This window comes from Gobius niger (genome assembly GCF_951799975.1).
Source record: "Gobius niger genome assembly, contig: SCAFFOLD_222, whole genome shotgun sequence".
Taxonomy (NCBI): Eukaryota; Metazoa; Chordata; class Actinopteri; order Gobiiformes; family Gobiidae; genus Gobius; species Gobius niger.
In genome coordinates this window covers 1,881-22,536 of record NW_027639128.1, presented here as the reverse complement: position 1 = coordinate 22,536, position 20,656 = coordinate 1,881, and the positions used below count along the sequence as shown (strand labels likewise).

The 20,656-nt window shown below is 46.2% G+C and overlaps 1 protein-coding gene across 1 annotated transcript; it reads right to left on the bottom strand.

Annotated features, from left to right (window-relative positions):
- Positions 1 to 11,973: 11,973 nt before the first annotated feature.
- On the bottom strand, positions 11,974 to 17,064 carry LOC306982847 (RAB6-interacting golgin-like; the record flags this gene model as incomplete). Its single annotated transcript, XM_079583297.1, has 4 exons — positions 16,885 to 17,064; positions 13,441 to 13,870; positions 12,414 to 12,515; positions 11,974 to 12,114 (listed from the first exon to the last, which is right to left on the bottom strand). Coding segments are annotated over exons 1-4 (725 nt in total), but the record flags the coding sequence as incomplete, so codon positions are not given.
- Between the last annotated feature and the right edge of the window lie 3,592 nt (positions 17,065 to 20,656).

The window sequence follows — 20,656 nt, the reverse complement described above, 5'->3', positions numbered from 1 at the left end:
AGACAGAGAGAACGTTTCAGAGTCAGAGAGAACGTTTCAGAGTCAGAGAGAACGTTTCAGAGACAGAGAGAACGTTTCAGAGTCAGAGGAGAGAACGTTTCAGAGACAGAGAGAACGTTTCAGAGTCAGAGAGAACGTTTCAGAGACAGAGAGAACGTTTCAGAGTCAGAGAGAACGTTTCAGAGACAGAGAGAACGTTTCAGAGTCAGAGGAGAGAACGTTTCAGAGTCAGAGAGAACGTTTCAGAGTCAGAGGAGAGAACGTTTCAGAGACAGAGAGAACGTTTCAGAGACAGAGAGAGCGTTTCAGAGTCAGAGAGAACGTTTCAGAGACAGAGAGAACGTTTCAGAGTCAGAGAGAACGTTTCAGAGACAGAGAGAACGTTTCAGAGTCAGAGGAGAGAACGTTTCAGAGACAGAGAGAACGTTTCAGAGTCAGAGAGAACGTTTCAGAGTCAGAGAGAACGTTTCAGAGTCAGAGAGAACGTTTCAGAGTCAGAGAGAACGTTTCAGAGTCAGAGAGAACGTTTCAGAGAATGAGAGAACGTTTCAGAGACAGAGAGAACGTTTCAGAGACAGAGAGAACGTTTCAGAGTCAGAGAGAACGTTTCAGAGTCAGAGGAGAGAGCGTTTCAGAGACAGAGGAGAGAACGTTTCAGAGACAGAGAACGTTTCAGAGACAGAGAGAACGTTTCAGAGACAGAGAGAACGTTTCAGAGTCAGAGAGAACGTTTCAGAGACAGAGAGAACGTTTCAGAGACAGAGAGAACGTTTCAGAGTCAGAGAGAACGTTTCAGAGACAGAGAGAACGTTTCAGAGACAGAGAGAGAACGTTTCAGAGTCAGAGAGAACGTTTCAGAGACAGAGAGAACGTTTCAGAGTCAGAGAGAGAACGTTTCAGAGACAGAGAGAACGTTTCAGAGTCAGAGAGAACGTTTCAGAGACAGAGAGAACGTTTCAGAGACAGAGAGAGAACGTTTCAGAGTCAGAGAGAACGTTTCAGAGTCAGAGAGAACGTTTCAGAGACAGAGAGAACGTTTCAGAGTCAGAGAGAACGTTTCAGAGTCAGAGAGACCGTTTCAGAGTCAGAGAGAACGTTTCAGAGACAGAGAGAACGTTTCAGAGTCAGAGAGAACGTTTCAGAGTCAGAGAGAACGTTTCAGAGTCAGAGGAGAGAACGTTTCAGAGACAGAGAGAACGTTTCAGAGTCAGAGAGAACGTTTCAGAGACAGAGAGAACGTTTCAGAGACAGAGAGAACGTTTCAGAGACAGAGGAGAGAACGTTTCAGAGACAGAGAGAACGTTTCAGAGACAGAGAGAACGTTTCAGAGACAGAGAGAACGTTTCAGAGACAGAGAGAACGTTTCAGAGACAGAGAGAACGTTTCAGAGTCAGAGAGAACGTTTCAGAGTCAGAGGAGAGAACGTTTCAGAGACAGAGAGAACGTTTCAGAGACAGAGAGAACGATTCAGAGACAGAGAGAACGTTTCAGAGTCAGAGAGAACGTTTCAGAGTCAGAGAGAACGTTTCAGAGACAGAGAGAACGTTTCAGAGTCAGAGGAGAGAACGTTTCAGAGACAGAGAGAACGTTTCAGAGTCAGAGAGAACGTTTCAGAGACAGAGAGAACGTTTCAGAGTCAGAGAGAACGTTTCAGAGACAGAGAGAACGTTTCAGAGTCAGAGGAGAGAACGTTTCAGAGTCAGAGAGAACGTTTCAGAGTCAGAGGAGAGAACGTTTCAGAGACAGAGAGAACGTTTCAGAGACAGAGAGAGCGTTTCAGAGTCAGAGAGAACGTTTCAGAGACAGAGAGAACGTTTCAGAGTCAGAGAGAACGTTTCAGAGACAGAGAGAACGTTTCAGAGTCAGAGGAGAGAACGTTTCAGAGACAGAGAGAACGTTTCAGAGTCAGAGAGAACGTTTCAGAGTCAGAGAGAACGTTTCAGAGTCAGAGAGAACGTTTCAGAGTCAGAGAGAACGTTTCAGAGTCAGAGAGAACGTTTCAGAGACAGAGAGAACGTTTCAGAGACAGAGAGAACGTTTCAGAGACAGAGAGAACGTTTCAGAGTCAGAGAGAACGTTTCAGAGTCAGAGGAGAGAACGTTTCAGAGACAGAGGAGAGAACGTTTCAGAGTCAGAGAGAACGTTTCAGAGACAGAGAGAACGTTTCAGAGACAGAGAGAGAACGTTTCAGAGTCAGAGAGAACGTTTCAGAGACAGAGAGAACGTTTCAGAGACAGAGAGAACGTTTCAGAGACCGAGAGAACGTTTCAGAGTCAGAGGAGAGAACGTTTCAGAGTCAGAGAGAACGTTTCAGAGACAGAGAGAACGTTTCAGAGACAGAGAGAACGTTTCAGAGTCAGAGAGAACGTTTCAGAGACAGAGAGAGACCGTTTCAGAGTCAGAGAGACCGTTTCAGAGTCAGAGAGAACGTTTCAGAGACAGAGAGAACGTTTCAGAGTCAGAGGAGAGAACGTTTCAGAGACAGAGAGAACGTTTCAGAGTCAGAGAGAACGTTTCAGAGTCAGAGAGAACGTTTCAGAGTCAGAGAGAACGTTTCAGAGACAGAGAGAACGTTTCAGAGTCAGAGAGAGAACGTTTCAGAGACAGAGAGAACGTTTCAGAGACAGAGAGAGAACGTTTCAGAGTCAGAGAGAACGTTTCAGAGACAGAGAGAACGTTTCAGAGACAGAGAGAACGTTTCAGAGACCGAGAGAACGTTTCAGAGTCAGAGGAGAGAACGTTTCAGAGTCAGAGAGAACGTTTCAGAGACAGAGAGAACGTTTCAGAGACAGAGAGAACGTTTCAGAGTCAGAGAGAACGTTTCAGAGACAGAGAGAGACCGTTTCAGAGTCAGAGAGACCGTTTCAGAGTCAGAGAGAACGTTTCAGAGACAGAGAGAACGTTTCAGAGTCAGAGAGAACGTTTCAGAGTCAGAGAGAACGTTTCAGAGTCAGAGGAGAGAACGTTTCAGAGACAGAGAGAACGTTTCAGAGTCAGAGAGAACGTTTCAGAGACAGAGAGAACGTTTCAGAGACAGAGAGAACGTTTCAGAGACAGAGAACGTTTCAGAGACAGAGAGAACGTTTCAGAGACAGAGAGAACGTTTCAGAGTCAGAGAGAACGTTTCAGAGTCAGAGAGAACGTTTCAGAGTCAGAGAGAACGTTTCAGAGTCAGAGAGAACGTTTCAGAGACAGAGAGAACGTTTCAGAGTCAGAGAGAACGTTTCAGAGACAGAGAGAACGTTTCAGAGTCAGAGAGAACGTTTCAGAGACAGAGAGAACGTTTCAGAGTCAGAGGAGAGAACGTTTCAGAGTCAGAGAGAACGTTTCAGAGTCAGAGGAGAGAACGTTTCAGAGACAGAGAGAACGTTTCAGAGACAGAGAGAGCGTTTCAGAGTCAGAGAGAACGTTTCAGAGACAGAGAGAACGTTTCAGAGTCAGAGAGAACGTTTCAGAGACAGAGAGAACGTTTCAGAGTCAGAGGAGAGAACGTTTCAGAGACAGAGAGAACGTTTCAGAGTCAGAGAGAACGTTTCAGAGTCAGAGAGAACGTTTCAGAGTCAGAGAGAACGTTTCAGAGTCAGAGAGAACGTTTCAGAGTCAGAGAGAACGTTTCAGAGACAGAGAGAACGTTTCAGAGACAGAGAGAACGTTTCAGAGACAGAGAGAACGTTTCAGAGTCAGAGAGAACGTTTCAGAGTCAGAGGAGAGAACGTTTCAGAGACAGAGGAGAGAACGTTTCAGAGACAGAGAACGTTTCAGAGACAGAGAGAACGTTTCAGAGACAGAGAGAACGTTTCAGAGTCAGAGAGAACGTTTCAGAGACAGAGAGAACGTTTCAGAGACAGAGAGAACGTTTCAGAGTCAGAGAGAACGTTTCAGAGTCAGAGAGAACGTTTCAGAGTCAGAGAGAACGTTTCAGAGACAGAGAGAACGTTTCAGAGTCAGAGAGAGAACGTTTCAGAGACAGAGAGAACGTTTCAGAGACAGAGAGAGAACGTTTCAGAGTCAGAGAGAACGTTTCAGAGACAGAGAGAACGTTTCAGAGACAGAGAGAACGTTTCAGAGACAGAGAGAACGTTTCAGAGTCAGAGGAGAGAACGTTTCAGAGTCAGAGAGAACGTTTCAGAGACAGAGAGAACGTTTCAGAGACAGAGAGAACGTTTCAGAGTCAGAGAGAACGTTTCAGAGACAGAGAGAACGTTTCAGAGACAGAGAGAACGTTTCAGAGACAGAGGAGAGAACGTTTCAGAGACAGAGAGAACGTTTCAGAGACAGAGAGAACGTTTCAGAGACAGAGAGAACGTTTCAGAGACAGAGAGAACGTTTCAGAGACAGAGAGAACGTTTCAGAGTCAGAGGAGAGAACGTTTCAGAGACAGAGAGAACGTTTCAGAGACAGAGAGAGAACGTTTCAGAGACAGAGAGAACGTTTCAGAGACAGAGAGAACGTTTCAGAGACAGAGAGAACGTTTCAGAGACAGAGAGAACGTTTCAGAGACAGAGAGAACGTTTCAGAGACAGAGAGAACGTTTCAGAGTCAGAGGAGAGAACGTTTCAGAGTCAGAGAGAACGTTTCAGAGACAGAGAGAACGTTTCAGAGACAGAGAGAACGTTTCAGAGTCAGAGAGAACGTTTCAGAGACAGAGAGAGAACGTTTCAGAGTCAGAGAGAACGTTTCAGAGACAGAGAGAACGTTTCAGAGTCAGAGAGAACGTTTCAGAGACAGAGAGAGAACGTTTCAGAGACGGAGAGAACGTTTCAGAGTCAGAGAGAGAACGTTTCAGAGTCAGAGAGAACGTTTCAGAGTCAGAGGAGAGAACGTTTCAGAGTCAGAGAGAACGTTTCAGAGTCAGAGAGAACGTTTCAGAGACAGAGAGAACGTTTCAGAGTCAGAGAGAACGTTTCAGAGGCAGAGAGAACGTTTCAGAGACAGAGAGAACGTTTCAGAGACAGAGAGAACGTTTCAGAGTCAGAGAGAACGTTTCAGAGTCAGAGAGAACGTTTCAGAGTCAGAGAGAACGTTTCAGAGTCAGAGAGAATGTTTCAGAGACAGAGAGAACGTTTCAGAGACAGAGGAGAGAACGTTTCAGAGACAGAGAGAACGTTTCAGAGACAGAGGAGAGAACGTTTCAGAGACAGAGAGAACGTTTCAGAGACAGAGAGAACGTTTCAGAGACAGAGAGAACGTTTCAGAGTCAGAGAGAACGTTTCAGAGTCAGAGAGAGAACGTTTCAGAGACAGAGAGAACGTTTCAGAGTCAGAGAGAACGTTTCAGAGTCAGAGAGAGAACGTTTCAGAGACAGAGAGAACGTTTCAGAGTCAGAGAGAACGTTTCAGAGACAGAGAGAACGTTTCAGAGTCAGAGAGAACGTTTCAGAGTCAGAGAGAACGTTTCAGAGACAGAGAGAACGTTTCAGAGACAGAGAGAACGTTTCAGAGTCAGAGAGAACGTTTCAGAGTCAGAGAGAACGTTTCAGAGTCAGAGAGAACGTTTCAGAGTCAGAGGAGAGAACATTTCAGAGACAGAGAGAGAACGTTTCAGAGACAGAGAGAACGTTTCAGAGACAGAGAGAACGTTTCAGAGACAGAGGAGAGAACGTTTCAGAGACAGAGAGAACGTTTCAGAGACAGAGAGAACGTTTCAGAGACAGAGAGAACGTTTCAGAGACAGAGAGAACGTTTCAGAGACAGAGAGAACGTTTCAGAGTCAGAGAGAACGTTTCAGAGTCAGAGGAGAGAACGTTTCAGAGACAGAGAGAACGTTTCAGAGACAGAGAGAACGTTTCAGAGACAGAGAGAACGTTTCAGAGACAGAGAGAACGTTTCAGAGTCAGAGGAGAGAACGTTTCAGAGACAGAGAGAACGTTTCAGAGACAGAGAGAGAACGTTTCAGAGACAGAGAGAGAACGTTTCAGAGACAGAGAGAACGTTTCAGAGACAGAGAGAACGTTTCAGAGACAGAGAGAACGTTTCAGAGACAGAGAGAACGTTTCAGAGACAGAGAGAACGTTTCAGAGTCAGAGGAGAGAACGTTTCAGAGTCAGAGAGAACGTTTCAGAGACAGAGAGAACGTTTCAGAGACAGAGAGAACGTTTCAGAGTCAGAGAGAACGTTTCAGAGACAGAGAGAGAACGTTTCAGAGTCAGAGAGAACGTTTCAGAGACAGAGAGAACGTTTCAGAGTCAGAGAGAACGTTTCAGAGACAGAGAGAGAACGTTTCAGAGACGGAGAGAACGTTTCAGAGTCAGAGAGAGAACGTTTCAGAGTCAGAGAGAACGTTTCAGAGTCAGAGGAGAGAACGTTTCAGAGTCAGAGAGAACGTTTCAGAGTCAGAGAGAACGTTTCAGAGACAGAGAGAACGTTTCAGAGTCAGAGAGAACGTTTCAGAGGCAGAGAGAACGTTTCAGAGACAGAGAGAACGTTTCAGAGACAGAGAGAACGTTTCAGAGTCAGAGAGAACGTTTCAGAGTCAGAGAGAACGTTTCAGAGTCAGAGAGAACGTTTCAGAGTCAGAGAGAATGTTTCAGAGATAGAGAGAACGTTTCAGAGACAGAGGAGAGAACGTTTCAGAGACAGAGAGAACGTTTCAGAGACAGAGGAGAGAACGTTTCAGAGACAGAGAGAACGTTTCAGAGACAGAGAGAACGTTTCAGAGACAGAGAGAACGTTTCAGAGTCAGAGAGAACGTTTCAGAGTCAGAGAGAGAACGTTTCAGAGACAGAGAGAACGTTTCAGAGTCAGAGAGAACGTTTCAGAGTCAGTAAGAGAACGTTTCAGAGACAGAGAGAACGTTTCAGAGTCAGAGAGAACGTTTCAGAGACAGAGAGAACGTTTCAGAGTCAGAGAGAACGTTTCAGAGTCAGAGAGAACGTTTCAGAGACAGAGAGAACGTTTCAGAGACAGTAAGAACGTTTCAGAGTCAGAGAGAACGTTTCAGAGTCAGAGAGAACGTTTCAGAGTCAGAGAGAACGTTTCAGAGTCAGAGGAGAGAACATTTCAGAGACAGAGAGAGAACGTTTCAGAGACAGAGAGAACGTTTCAGAGACAGAGAGAACGTTTCAGAGACAGAGGAGAGAACGTTTCAGAGACAGAGAGAACGTTTCAGAGACAGAGAGAACGTTTCAGAGACAGAGAGAACGTTTCAGAGACAGAGAGAACGTTTCAAAGACAGAGAGAGAACGTTTCAGAGACAGAGAGAACGTTTCAGAGACAGAGAGAACGTTTCAGAGACAGAGAGAACGTTTCAGAGTCAGAGAGAACGTTTCAGAGACAGAGAGACCGTTTCAGAGTCAGAGGAGAGAACATTTCAGAGACAGAGAGAGAACGTTTCAGAGACAGAGAGAACGTTTCAGAGACAGAGAGAACGTTTCAGAGTCAGAGAGACCGTTTCAGAGTCAGAGAGAACGTTTCAGAGTCAGAGAGAACGTTTCAGAGTCAGAGGAGAGAACGTTTCAAAGACAGAGAGAGAACGTTTCAGAGACAGAGAGAACGTTTCAGAGACAGAGAGAACGTTTCAGAGACAGAGAGAACGTTTCAGAGACAGAGGAGAGAACGTTTCAGAGTCAGAGAGAGAACGTTTCAGAGACAGAGAGAACGTTTCAGAGTCAGAGAGAACGTTTCAGAGACAGAGGAGAGAACGTTTCAGAGACAGAGAGAACGTTTCAGAGACAGAGAGAACGTTTCAGAGACAGAGGAGAGAACGTTTCAGAGACAGAGAGAACGTTTCAGAGTCAGAGAGAACGTTTCAGAGACAGAGAGAACGTTTCAGAGTCAGAGAGAGAACGTTTCAGAGACAGAGAGAACGTTTCAGAGTCAGAGAGAGAACGTTTCAGAGACAGAGAGAACGTTTCAGAGACAGAGAGAACGTTTCAGAGACAGAGGAGAGAACGTTTCAGAGACAGAGAGAACGTTTCAGAGACAGAGAGAACGTTTCAGAGACAGAGAGAACGTTTCAGAGACAGAGAGAACGTTTCAAAGACAGAGAGAGAACGTTTCAGAGACAGAGAGAACGTTTCAGAGACAGAGAGAACGTTTCAGAGACAGAGAGAACGTTTCAGAGACAGAGGAGAGAACGTTTCAGAGTCAGAGGAGAGAACATTTCAGAGACAGAGAGAACGTTTCAGAGTCAGAGAGAACGTTTCAGAGTCAGAGAGAACGTTTCAGAGTCAGAGAGAACGTTTCAGAGTCAGAGAGAACGTTTCAGAGACAGAGGAGAGAACGTTTCAGAGACAGAGAGAACGTTTCAGAGTCAGAGAGAACGTTTCAGAGACAGAGAGAACGTTTCAGAGTCAGAGAGAGAACGTTTCAGAGACAGAGAGAACGTTTCAGAGTCAGAGAGAACGTTTCAGAGACAGAGAGAACGTTTCAGAGTCAGAGAGAGAACGTTTCAGAGTCAGAGAGAACGTTTCAGAGACAGAGAGAACGTTTCAGAGTCAGAGAGAGAACGTTTCAGAGACAGAGAGAACGTTTCAGAGTCAGAGAGAACGTTTCAGAGACAGAGAGAACGTTTCAGAGTCAGAGGGAACGTTTCAGAGACAGAGAGAGAACGTTTCAGAGACAGAGAGAACGTTTCAGAGTTAGAGAGAGAACGTTTCAGAGTCAGAGAGAACGTTTCAGAGACAGAGAGAACGTTTCAGAGTCAGAGAGAGAACGTTTCAGAGTCAGAGAGAACGTTTCAGAGACAGAGAGAACGTTTCAGAGACAGAGAGAACGTTTCAGAGTCAGAGAGAACGTTTCAGAGACAGAGAGAACGTTTCAGAGTCATAGAGAACGTTTCAGAGTCAGAGAGAACGTTTCAGAGTCAGAGAGAGAACGTTTCAGAGTCAGAGAGAACGTTTCAGAGTCAGAGAGAACGTTTCAGAGACAGAGAGAGAACGTTTCAGAGTCAGAGAGAACGTTTCAGAGTCAGAGAGAGAACGTTTCAGAGACAGAGAGAACGTTTCAGAGTCAGAGAGAACGTTTCAGAGACAGAGAGAACGTTTCAGAGTCAGAGAGAACGTTTCAGAGTCAGAGAGAACGTTTCAGAGACAGAGAGAACGTTTCAGAGACAGAGAGAGAACGTTTCAGAGTCAGAGAGAACGTTTCAGAGACAGAGGAGAGAACGTTTCAGAGTCAGAGAGAACGTTTCAGAGACAGAGAGAACGTTTCAGAGTCAGAGGAGAGAACGTTTCAGAGACAGAGAGAACGTTTCAGAGTCAGAGAGAACGTTTCAGAGTCAGAGAGAACGTTTCAGAGTCAGAGAGAACGTTTCAGAGTCAGAGAGAACGTTTCAGAGTCAGAGGAGAGAACGTTTCAGAGACAGAGAGAACGTTTCAGAGACAGAGAGAACGTTTCAGAGTCAGAGGAGAGAACGTTTCAGAGACAGAGAGAACGTTTCAGAGTCAGAGGAGAGAACGTTTCAGAGACAGAGAGAACGTTTCAGAGTCAGAGAGAACGTTTCAGAGTCAGAGGAGAGAACGTTTCAGAGACAGAGAGAACGTTTCAGAGACAGAGAGAACGTTTCAGAGTCAGAGGAGAGAACGTTTCAGAGACAGAGAGAGAACGTTTCAGAGTCAAAGAGAACGTTTCAGAGTCAGAGAGAACGTTTCAGAGACAGAGAGAACGTTTCAGAGACAGAGAGAGAACGTTTCAGAGACAGAGAGAGAACGTTTCAGAGACAGAGAGAGAACGTTTCAGAGTCAGAGAGAGAACGTTTCAGAGACAGAGGAGAGAACGTTTCAGAGACAGAGGAGAGAACGTTTCAGAGACAGAGAGAACGTTTCAGAGACAGAGAGAACGTTTCAGAGACAGAGGAGAGAACGTTTCAGAGACAGAGAGAACGTTTCAGAGACAGAGGAGAGAACGTTTCAGAGTCAGAGAGAACGTTTCAGAGTCAGAGAGAACGTTTCAAAGTCAGAGAGAACGTTTCAGAGACAGTGGATCTCGATCTATGTCACTTCCTGTCATGTCCAATAAGGAAGTGGATTTATAAACATCACAAAAATGGCCAAATACAGAAACTAAATCTTAAATATAATCATGTTGATGATGTTTCAGCAAAAACTAATGAACACTTTAAAACAATAGGACGGTAGCAGCATTGCAGTAGTATCATAATAGTACTGTAGTACCTGGCGGTGCTGTAATCGTAGCTGGCCTGTATTACAGTAGTATTACAGTAGTATTACCGTAGTATTGCAGTACTGCAGTACCTGGCGGCGCTGTAATCGTAGCTGGCCTGTATAACAGTATTACAGTAGTATTGCAGTAGTACTACAGTAGTATTGCAGTAGTATAGCAGTACTGTAGTACCTGGCGGCACTGTAATCGTAGCTGGCCTGTATAACAGTATTACAGTAGTATTGCAGTAGTATTACAGTAGTATTGCAGTAGTATTACAGTTGTATTGCAGTACTGTAGTACCTGGCGGTGCTGTAGTCGTAGCTGGCCTGTATAACAGTAGTACTACAGTAGTATTACAGTAGTATTGCAGTAGTATTGCAGTAGTATTGCAGTACTGTAGTACCTGGCGGTGCTGTAGTCGTAGCTGGCCTGTATAACAGTAGTACTACAGTAGTATTACAGTAGTATTGCAGTAGTATTGCAGTAGTATTGCAGTACTGTAGTACCTGGCGGTGCTGTAGTCGTAGCTGGCCTGTATTACAGTAGTATTACAGTAGTAATACAGTAGTATTGCAGTAGTATTGCAGTACTGTAGTACCTGGCGGTGCTGTAGTCGTAGCTGGCCTGTATAACAGTAGTACTACAGTAGTATTACAGTAGTACTACAGTAGTATTGCAGTAGTATAGCAGTACTGTAGTACCTGGCGGCGCTGTAGTCGTAGCTGGCCTGTATAACAGTATTACAGTAGTATTACAGTAGTATTGCAGTAGTATAGCAGTACTGTAGTACCTGGCGGTGCTGTAGTCGTAGCTGGCCTGTATAACAGTATTACAGTAGTATTGCAGTAGTATTGCAGTAGTATTGCAGTACTGTAGTACCTGGCGGTGCTGTAGTCGTAGCTGGCCTGTATAACAGTAGTACTACAGTAGTATTACAGTAGTACTACAGTAGTATTGCAGTAGTATAGCAGTACTGTAGTACCTGGCGGCGCTGTAGTCGTAGCTGGCCTGTATAACAGTATTACAGTAGTATTACAGTAGTATTGCAGTAGTATAGCAGTACTGTAGTACCTGGCGGTGCTGTAGTCGTAGCTGGCCTGTATAACAGTATTACAGTAGTATTACAGTAGTACTACAGTAGTATTACAGTAGTATTGCAGTAGTATAGCAGTACTGTAGTACCTGGCGGTGCTGTAGTCGTAGCTGGCCTGTATAACAGTATTACAGTAGTATTACAGTAGTATTGCAGTAGTATTACAGTAGTACTGCAGTACCTGGCGGTGCTGTAGTCGTAGCTGGCCTGTATAACAGTAGTACTACAGTAGTACTACAGTAGTATTACAGTAGTATTACAGTAGTATAGTAGTACTGTAGTACCTGGCGGTGCTGTAGTCGTAGCTGGCCTGTATAACAGTAGTACTACAGTAGTATTACAGTAGTATTGCAGTAGTATAGTAGTACTGCAGTACCTGGCGGCGCTGTAATCGTAGCTGGCCTGTATAACAGTATTACAGTAGTCCTACAGTAGTATTACAGTAGTATTACAGTAGTACTGTAGTACCTGGCGGTGCTGTAGTCGTAGCTGGCCTGTATAACAGTAGTATTACAGTAGTACTACAGTAGTATTACAGTAGTATTGCAGTAGTATAGTAGTACGGTAGTACCTGGCGGCGCTGTAGTCGTAGCTGGCCTGTATAACAGTAGTATTACAGTAGTACTACAGTAGTATTACAGTAGTATTGCAGTAGTATTGCAGTACTGCAGTACCTGGCGGTGCTGTAGTCGTAGCTGGCCTGTATAACAGTAGTATTGCAGTAGTATTGCAGTAGTACTACAGTAGTACTACAGTAGTATAGTAGTACTGCAGTACCTGGCGGTGCTGTAGTCGTAGCTGGCCTGTTCGATCCGGTCTCGCAGGATGGAAACGTCCAGTGAAACCATGTCGTCCAGAGTCTGAAGCTCCTTCTGGATCTTCTGCAGCTTCAGCGTCTCGGCTCGAGTCTGTTTGGACCTAAAACATAAACCTCTCATTATTTATGAGGAGATGAATATTATAAAGACATAAGAGACTCTGTTTTTAACTCCTTTAGGCCTTTAACACGAACAGCCCAGGTCTCACACAGCTGAGTCTAACGTTTCAGAACTTTAACAGCGCTGAGTTCACCGGCTCCAAAAAGCTTCATGATAAACGTTCGGGTACAGGTTCAGGGTCAGGTTCAGGTGGTGGAGACTCAGACCTAAATCCCGGACAGAGCCGGACCTGAACGTGGGTTCCTCCTGGATGATCGGGAGACGGTGTGTGAGACTCACTTCTCGGCGATGGTTTTGGCGAGCAGCGCCTTCTTCTTCTTGTTCTGCTCCTCCATCTCCTTCTGCTGCATCTGCAGCTGCTCCAGACGACTGCGCTCCCGACTGAAAACAGAAACACAAGAGCACGAATAAAACACCAGCGGAGTGATCAGGCCGATACGTCAGGCCGATACGTCAGGCCGATATGTCAGGACGATACGTCAGGACGATACGTCAGGCCGATACGTCAGGCCGATACGTCAGGCCGATACGTCAGGCCGATACGTCAGGCCGATACGTCAGGCCGATACGTCAGGCCGATACGTCAGGCCGATACGTCAGGCCGATACGTCAGGCCGATACATCAGGCCGATATATCAGGCCGATATATCAGGCCGATACGTCAGGCCGATATGTCAGGCCGATATATCAGGCCGACATATCAGGCCGATATATCAGGCCGACATATCAGGCTGATATATCAGGCCGATATATCAGGCCGATATATCAGGCCGATACATCAGGCCGACATATCAGGCCGATATATCAGGCCGACATATCAGGCCGATATATCAGGCCGATATATCAGGCCGATATATCAGGCCGATATGTAAGGCCGATATATCAGGCCGATATATCAGGCCGATACATCAGGCTGATATTTGGGCATTGTTCAGTATCTACAACACTGACAGGTCCAGAAGCTTCACACACAGGATCATAGACGAGACCTTTAAAACACTGTTATTACAGATCCACCTCTGTCAGACAGATTTCTATATATTTCTGAGATTGAAACCTTTACTACAATAACACATGTTTAACTAGAGGCGATTGGAGAGATTTAAACAACTACATCATAAATTACTTAAAACATCAGTAAATCCCCTTCATATCGGTCTCGGACTCAGTCGGGCCTCGTACATATTTGGAAGTATCGATGAGAGGGCGTTAAAGACCCGGATCGATACGTAGATCATCAATAACTCCTGATCCTCGACCGTCACTTTAATCACTATAAATTAGAGCAGATCAGGGACAGACGCACATTTCCACTTCCTGTTTCTCCAGCTCTTTCAGAACCGGAGCCGCGGGTTCCTCCGCCGTCTCCGGGCCCCCGTTCAGCTCCGCCCCTGGACCCGCCCCTGGACCTGGTCTCCTCACGGTTGGACTGGACTCCGGTCTGGACCCCGGCTCCGGTCTGGACCCTGGCTCCAGTCGTGGCTCCAGTCGTGGCTCCGGTCGTGGCTCCGGTCGTGGCTCCGGTCGTGGCTCCGGTCTGGTCTTGGGCCCGGCGGGGCTGAGGCGCTGGTCCGGAGGCAGAGGTCTGGACTGGGACTGGAGCAGAGCCTGTTCCCGCTGGATCTGCTGCCGACTGCGGGTCACAGCGAGAGGTTTACGGCCACGACCGGAGCCCAGAGGGACCGCGGGGGCCGCCGGGACCACGGGGGCCGCCGGGACCCTGTGGTCCGCCTCCTCTGAGGAGAGAGGACGAGGAAACAACATGTGAATAATGCAAATCTCACCATAACCAGGGCCGGGGACCGATAAACGAAACCAGTTCAGAAGATCAGAGTTTTGCTGTTGTTGGTCCAGGATTAAAGGAAGTGACTTTGTTTCACACATTTAAAAGAAATGTGTAAATGTAATTCTCTGATTGTTCAGTAAAAAAGAACAATTAGTAACAGTTTAATCTAAGACGAAAGTATGAACTCGGCCTGAACGCTGTGGACAAAATTCATCTGTCGACATTCATGGCAGATTCCTCGATACGATAAAACTATGGGTTTGAGTGCAGTTTTATTGATGAAAATCTACATCGTTTATATCTAGCTTTTTTATTTTAACCCCTTAACTCCCGCCTGAACCGAGCACATTTTCTCCAGTTTGGCTTTACCCCAATCCAAAAGCTTCTGGAGAAAAGGTGAGAAAAGAGCGACAAACCTGAGACGAAAACAATGATGGAAATGTGACAAAAATGTGACAAAAAAATGACAAAAAAATGACAAAAATGTGACAAAAATGTGGCAAAAAAATGACAAAAAAATGACAAAAATGTGACAAAAATGTGGCAAAAAATGACAGAAATGTGACAAAAAAGTGACGAAAAATTGATGAAAAAGTGATGAAAAAGTGGCAAAAATGTGATAAAAATGTGACCAAAAAATGACAAAAAATGACAAAAATGTGACAAAAAAATGTGACAAAAAAGATAAAAATTTTAACCAAAAAAGTCAAAAATGTGACAAAAAAATGTCAAAAAATGTCAAAAAATGACAAAAAATGACAAAAAATGACAAAAAATGACAAAAAAGTGACAAAAAAATGACACAAAATGATAAAAATTTGATAAAAATGTGACAAAAAAAAGACAAAAAAATGACCAAAAAAGTTACTATAATGAGTGTAATACCCAACAAAAAAATGATGGCAAAAAACTCTGATGACGTGAGGAAAAAGATCCTCTCGGTTCAGGCGGGAGTTAAGAGGTTAATATTTGAATTTTCCTATCTCAATATATATATAAAGATATATATCTTTCAGCCCTAATATGAACCTTTTATGCTTTGTAAAAACCTAAATACTATGTTTTTAGAGCCACAAATCTTGGCATATTTTATTTGTAAAGGAAAATGTTGATATTCGAAACCACATAGGACGAAACAGGAAACTTGAAGATTGTGTAAAAACTGCAGTGGAATCAGCTTGAGAGTTTTTGTGTTTTTAACGAATGTTTGCAGTAAAAACGTCACTGAGTGGGTTCAGAAAAGAAACATAAAAGAAAAGAAATATAGATCGAGGTAGATTCAAAGCATTACATTTAAACATGGATTTCAAATTACTGTAAATACTCTAATATAGGCCGGGGCCTTTATTTACTCCAGGGCATCAGGACCAGGCCTTTATTGGAACCAGGCCACAGTTAGAGACAGGCCTTTATTTCTATTTGAGCAAAACGGACGACCAGGAAAACGAAGAAAAAGGAGATTTGTGTCCATTTGCACCTAAAATATTAGGTTTATTTATTAATGAACATTTCAAACCCTCTCCCAGCGGCTGGAACATTGACGCCTTTTATTTTGTCGGGACAACAGGAAGTGTTTCGTTGCTGTTAGCGGAGCTTTGACATCAGTGTCACTGCAGGTTTCTGTTTCGTTTTTACCGGACCGGATTATTTGTTGTTATCTTGTGTAAAAGGCGAGTTTAGACGGAGCGTTTGTGTTTGTGATCGATCATGAGACTGACCCGAGAGAAGACGAGACGCTCGCGCTGATGGGAGGAGTTATTTTGAGGCGTGGGACTGACCTGCACACGGAGCAGCTGGACGTGCTTTGAAGACGCGATGGAGACTTTATTAAAACCCTGGAGGGTCACACGACATTTGCCCTGTTTCCAAATATGGTCACAGGAGGTTTGAAAAGTGGCTAAATCTGTGTCAAAGTTACGCTGGGATCAGCTCCTCCTCCGCGTCCCCCTCGGCCCGGGTTCAGTTTGTTACTTCCTGCACCTGAGTTTTCATTTACACCAGTATGAGACAAACTCCTAACATGGGGAATATTTCTACTGTTATAGTTTCTAATAAAAGCCCCGTTTTAGAGACCGGCAGCCACGAACCCGGCCCCTGTCGGAGACCCGGCCCCTGTTAGAGACCCGGCCCCTGTCGGAGACCCGGCCTCTGTCGGAGACCCGGCCGCTAATGGAATACAGGCCAGTATTAGAGAATTTACGGTAGTATCATTTATTTGAGCAGAAACAAGTCACTTCCTTTAAAGGAACAGGCCACTCTTTTCACATACTGAGATGAGACAAGTTCATGTGTACCTGTCTGGTCTTCACGCGTGTCCTCAGTCACGTAAACACAGCACAGACGGCGTTAGCATTTAGCCTCTCCTCCACTATCGCTCCAAACCAGGTGAAGATAAAAGCTACCAAGCTCTTCATCCGCGCAGTAAAGTGAAGATATTACTGCATGGATGTCGAACTACTGCTGGTATTATTACGCCTTACAATATAGTTCCCTTTTATCCACTTAGAACATTGAAAACGTGGAAGAGTTTGGTAGCTTCTATCTTCACCTGGTTTGGAGCGATAGAGGAGGAGAGGCTAAATGCTAACACCGTCTGTGCTGTGTTTACGTGACTGAGGGCACGCGTGAACACCAGACAGGTACACATGAACTCGTCTAAGGTTATAACAAATCTCAGTGTGGAAGAACAGTGGCCCAACAGTATCAAGACTTTTGACCCGACACCAAACCGGCACCAACCACCAACAGCAAGGGCAGATTTATCATGTTTTAAGTTCATCAACAAAATCTCTTTTCTTCTGCTCCAGCGCCTTAAAACTGTCTCTGTCTCATTATAAAAGGAAACACTTCAGTAATGACAGGTTTAAGTTGAGTCCAGAATCAGAAAAACTACTTTAACACTAAAATAATCCTATAAGAGTGAGAAAATCTGCATTAGTCCCGGCTGTTCCCGCAGACACTCACCCGCCTGGAGCCTCCGCAGGTCGGCCTCAGAGAAGCCCTTCCAGCCGCTCATGTCGCTCCGAGCCCCGGGGAGAGCGGGGGCAGAGCGGGCACGGAGCGGGAGTCACCGACGGCAGCCTCTCCCCCCGCAAAGGAACGCTCTCCCCCCGCAAAGGAACACTCTCCCCCCGCAAAGGAACGCTCTCCCCCCGCAAAGGAACGCTCTCCCCCCGCAAAGGAACACTCTCCCCCCGCAAAGGAACACTCTCCCCCCGCAAAGGAACACTCTCCCCCCGCAAAGGAACACTTTCCAGGAGATAATCCCGAGTTTGAGCCGGAACCGGAGCCTCACGCCGCCATCTTTGTTTATAACGCCACGTCAAGGACCCGGCGGAGCTGAGCTGCCCGCGCAGCTGCCTGACCGGGAACACGGCAAAGTACGGTTTAACCTCTTAACCCCCGCCTGAACCGAATCATTTTCTCCAGTTTGGCTTTACCCAAATATAAAAGCTTCTCGAAAAAACGACATGAAAACCGGGATGAAAGCACACACAAAAAAACAATTTAAAAATGACAAAAAAGTTAAAATAAATACATTTTAAAAAGCAACAAAAAATTACTCAAAAAAGTAACAAAAAGCGATAGTTTAGTTTAGTTTTTTTTCATTTATTTGACAGGGACATGTTCAGGAGCATTAATCAGCAGATGAAAAGATGCTTTGTACCAGACTTTAGCTCCATCTGCCGTCCCCGAGACAGACAATTACAAAACACTACAAAAAGCATAAAAAATACAGTTCATGATATTTACAGACAGTATTTACATTTATATACAATTTTAAAAAAGTACATTTTAATAAAAGGAAAACGTGTTCCTCTATAGTCTCTATACCCGCTCCTACCCTTCTCAGATGTCAGATTTAGTTGTTGCTGTTGTTGTTTTCTTTAATGCTGACATGTTTGATTTCCCAGAACACACTCAGGCAAAATCGTTTTAAGTCTTTGCATAATTTTAGTGCAGTTGGAAGTTTGTTCCATTCAGAGATAGTTTCAAAAGAAAATGCCGATTGTCCTAATGCTGTTTTTCGTTTTGGTACATTGGCCTCTGACTGTTGACCTTGTTGTTCTGACCATCTGATTAGATGTTAATAGGAGCAACAACGCAAGGAAAAAGATCTGTTCAGATCAGTTTTGTAGGTCTTAGCTTTCAAATGAGATGTTACACTGGCCTATAGCTCTCTAGTCAAGAAATGTTTAGATTTGGTTAAGGCTGGCCAAGCTGGAGGCAATGCACTGGGTTTAACTGAGGTTAAGAAGAGACGCTGCAGGTGAACAGGGATTTTAAAAGCATAGATATTACTTTTAAAAACATGAAGATTGATCATCTGTAAAGGTGTATTTTCAGTGTTTAGTTTGGTCGTTAGCACAGAGCTAATTGGCCGCGTCGTGTTGTTTAAACTCCTGTTAAATACAAGGAATAAGATTGGGATTTTTACTTTAGGCACCGGCAAAGGACGAGCTCCACTGGCCGCAGGCTCCAGGTCTGGCCCTGGTCTGGTCCTGGGTCCGGCCCAGGTCTGGTCCTGGTCTGGTCCTGGTCTGGCCCAGGTCTGGCCCAGGTCTGCCCCAGGTCTGGTCCTGGTCCGGCCCTGGTCCTGCCCTGGTCCGGCCCTGGCCTGGCCCAGGTCCGGCCCTGGGTCTGGTCCTGGTCTGGCCCTGGGTCCGGCCCAGGTCTGGCCCTGGTCTGGCCCTGGCCTGGGGTTTGTTCAGGTGACCTCTAACCTCTCATCAGGGTGTCTCGGCCTCGGCTTCCTGCGCTGTGATTGGCTGTTTGGGTTTAGAGGCTCCAGGTCAAAACACGAGGCTCCGGTTTCACTGAAGCAGAGCCGTAAACGCCCCGGGACAGACGCAGGGACGAGTTCAGGAACGCAGACAAACTCTGGACTTCATAAACTCTGACATCACACACTTCAGTCCCCTGTGGATGTTCTCCCGTCTTTAGCCGCTGCTGTCGCCCACAAAGGAAATGACCATATTTGGATTACAGCCTGCCGTGCTACACATGGATACCAAACATGTCAGTATCTGTGAATGAATCAGCGTGGGAAAGACCAGGGAGCTTTTTGATAAAGTAAAAACTAAGTTCACTGTGACTAAAACGGCTCTTTCTCACACACGTGTGATTTACAATGAGCTGAACTCCTTTATTTCCGACAGAAACCGGCCGCTCTGGAGCTTTAAGGCGTTTGTGGAAAGTTTCCTTTTTAAAACAAAGCAATGACTCAGATTTTCACCAAAACAAAACCATTATAGTTTTTACGGAGTCGTGCGAGGCGTGACCTGAGCGCGGCTCGTCTGAGGCGGCGACCTTTAGCTGCTGCTGCTTTTATGGCGGTTTGTTGGCGGCTAACGCTGAGCTAATTAGCCTCGAGCTGCGTCAGCGTTTAGCGCCGTGTAGCTCTCACGCTAACGCTCTTTTATGAAGCTAATCTCACTTTTACTGCAGCAGCAACAAGCCGCCAACAAACCCCGGCCGCAGCTAACAGGGGCAAAAGGGGCGGGTCTTAGGGGCAGAAGGGGCGGGTCTAAGGGGCAGAAGGGGCGGGTCTGAAGGGGAAAAGAGAGTCAGGTCTGAGGGGCAAAAAGAGACGGGTCTGAGGGGCAAAAGAGAGGGGTCTGAGGGGCAGAAGGGGCGGGTCTGAAGGGGAAAAGAGAGTCGGGTCTGAGGGGGAAAAGAGACGGGTCTGAGGGGGAAAAGAGACGGGTCTGAGGGGGAAAAGAGTCGGGTCTGAGGGGGAAAAGAGAGGGGTCTGAGGGGGAATAGAGACGGGTCTGAGGGGGAAAAGAGACAGGTCTGAGGGGCAAAAAGAGACGGGTCTGAGGGGGAAAAGAGAGTTGGGTCTGAGGGGGAATAGAGGCGGGTCTGAGGGGGAAAAGAGACGGGTCTGAGGGGGGAAAGAGACGGGTCTGAGGGGGAAAAGAGACAGGTCTGAGGGGGAAAAGAGACGGGTCTGAGGGGGGAAAGAGACGGGTCTGAGGGGGAAAAGAGACAGGTCTGAGGGGGAAAAGAGACGGGTCTGAGGGGGAAAAGAGACGGGTCTGAGGGGCAAAAAGAGACGGGTCTGAGGGGGAAAAGAGAGTTGGGTCTGAGGGGGAAAAGAGGCGGGTCTGAGGGGGAAAAGAGACGGGTCTGAGGGGGGAAAGAGACGGGTCTGAGGGGGAAAAGAGACGGGTCTGAGGGGGAAAAGAGACGGGTCTGAGGGGCAAAAGAGACGGGTCTGAGGGGGAAAAGAGACGGGTCTGAGGGGGAAAAGAGAGGGGTCTGAGGGGGAAAAGAGAGGGGTCTGTAGGGGAAAAGAGTCGGATCTGAGGGGGAAAAGAGTCGGGTCTGAGGGGGAAAAGAGACGGGTCTGAGGGGGAAAAGAGACGGATCTGAGGGGGAAAAGAGACGGGTCTGAGGGGGAAAAGAGAGGGGTCTGAGGGGGAAAAGAGAGGGGTCTGTAGGGGAAAAGAGTCGGATCTGAGGGGGAAAAGAGTCGGGTCTGAGGGGGAAAAGAGACGGGTCTGAGGGGGAAAAGAGACGGATCTGAGGGGGAAAAGAGTCGGGTCTGAGGGGGGAAAGAGTCAGGTCTGAGGGGGAAAGAGACGGGTCTGAGGGGGGAAAGAGTCGGGTCTGAGGGGGAAAAGAGTCGGGTCTGAGGGGGAAAAGAGACGGGTCTGAGGGGGTTAAAAGAGACGGGTCTGAGGGGGAAAAGAGACGGGTCTGAGGGGGAAAAGAGACGGGTCTGAGGGGG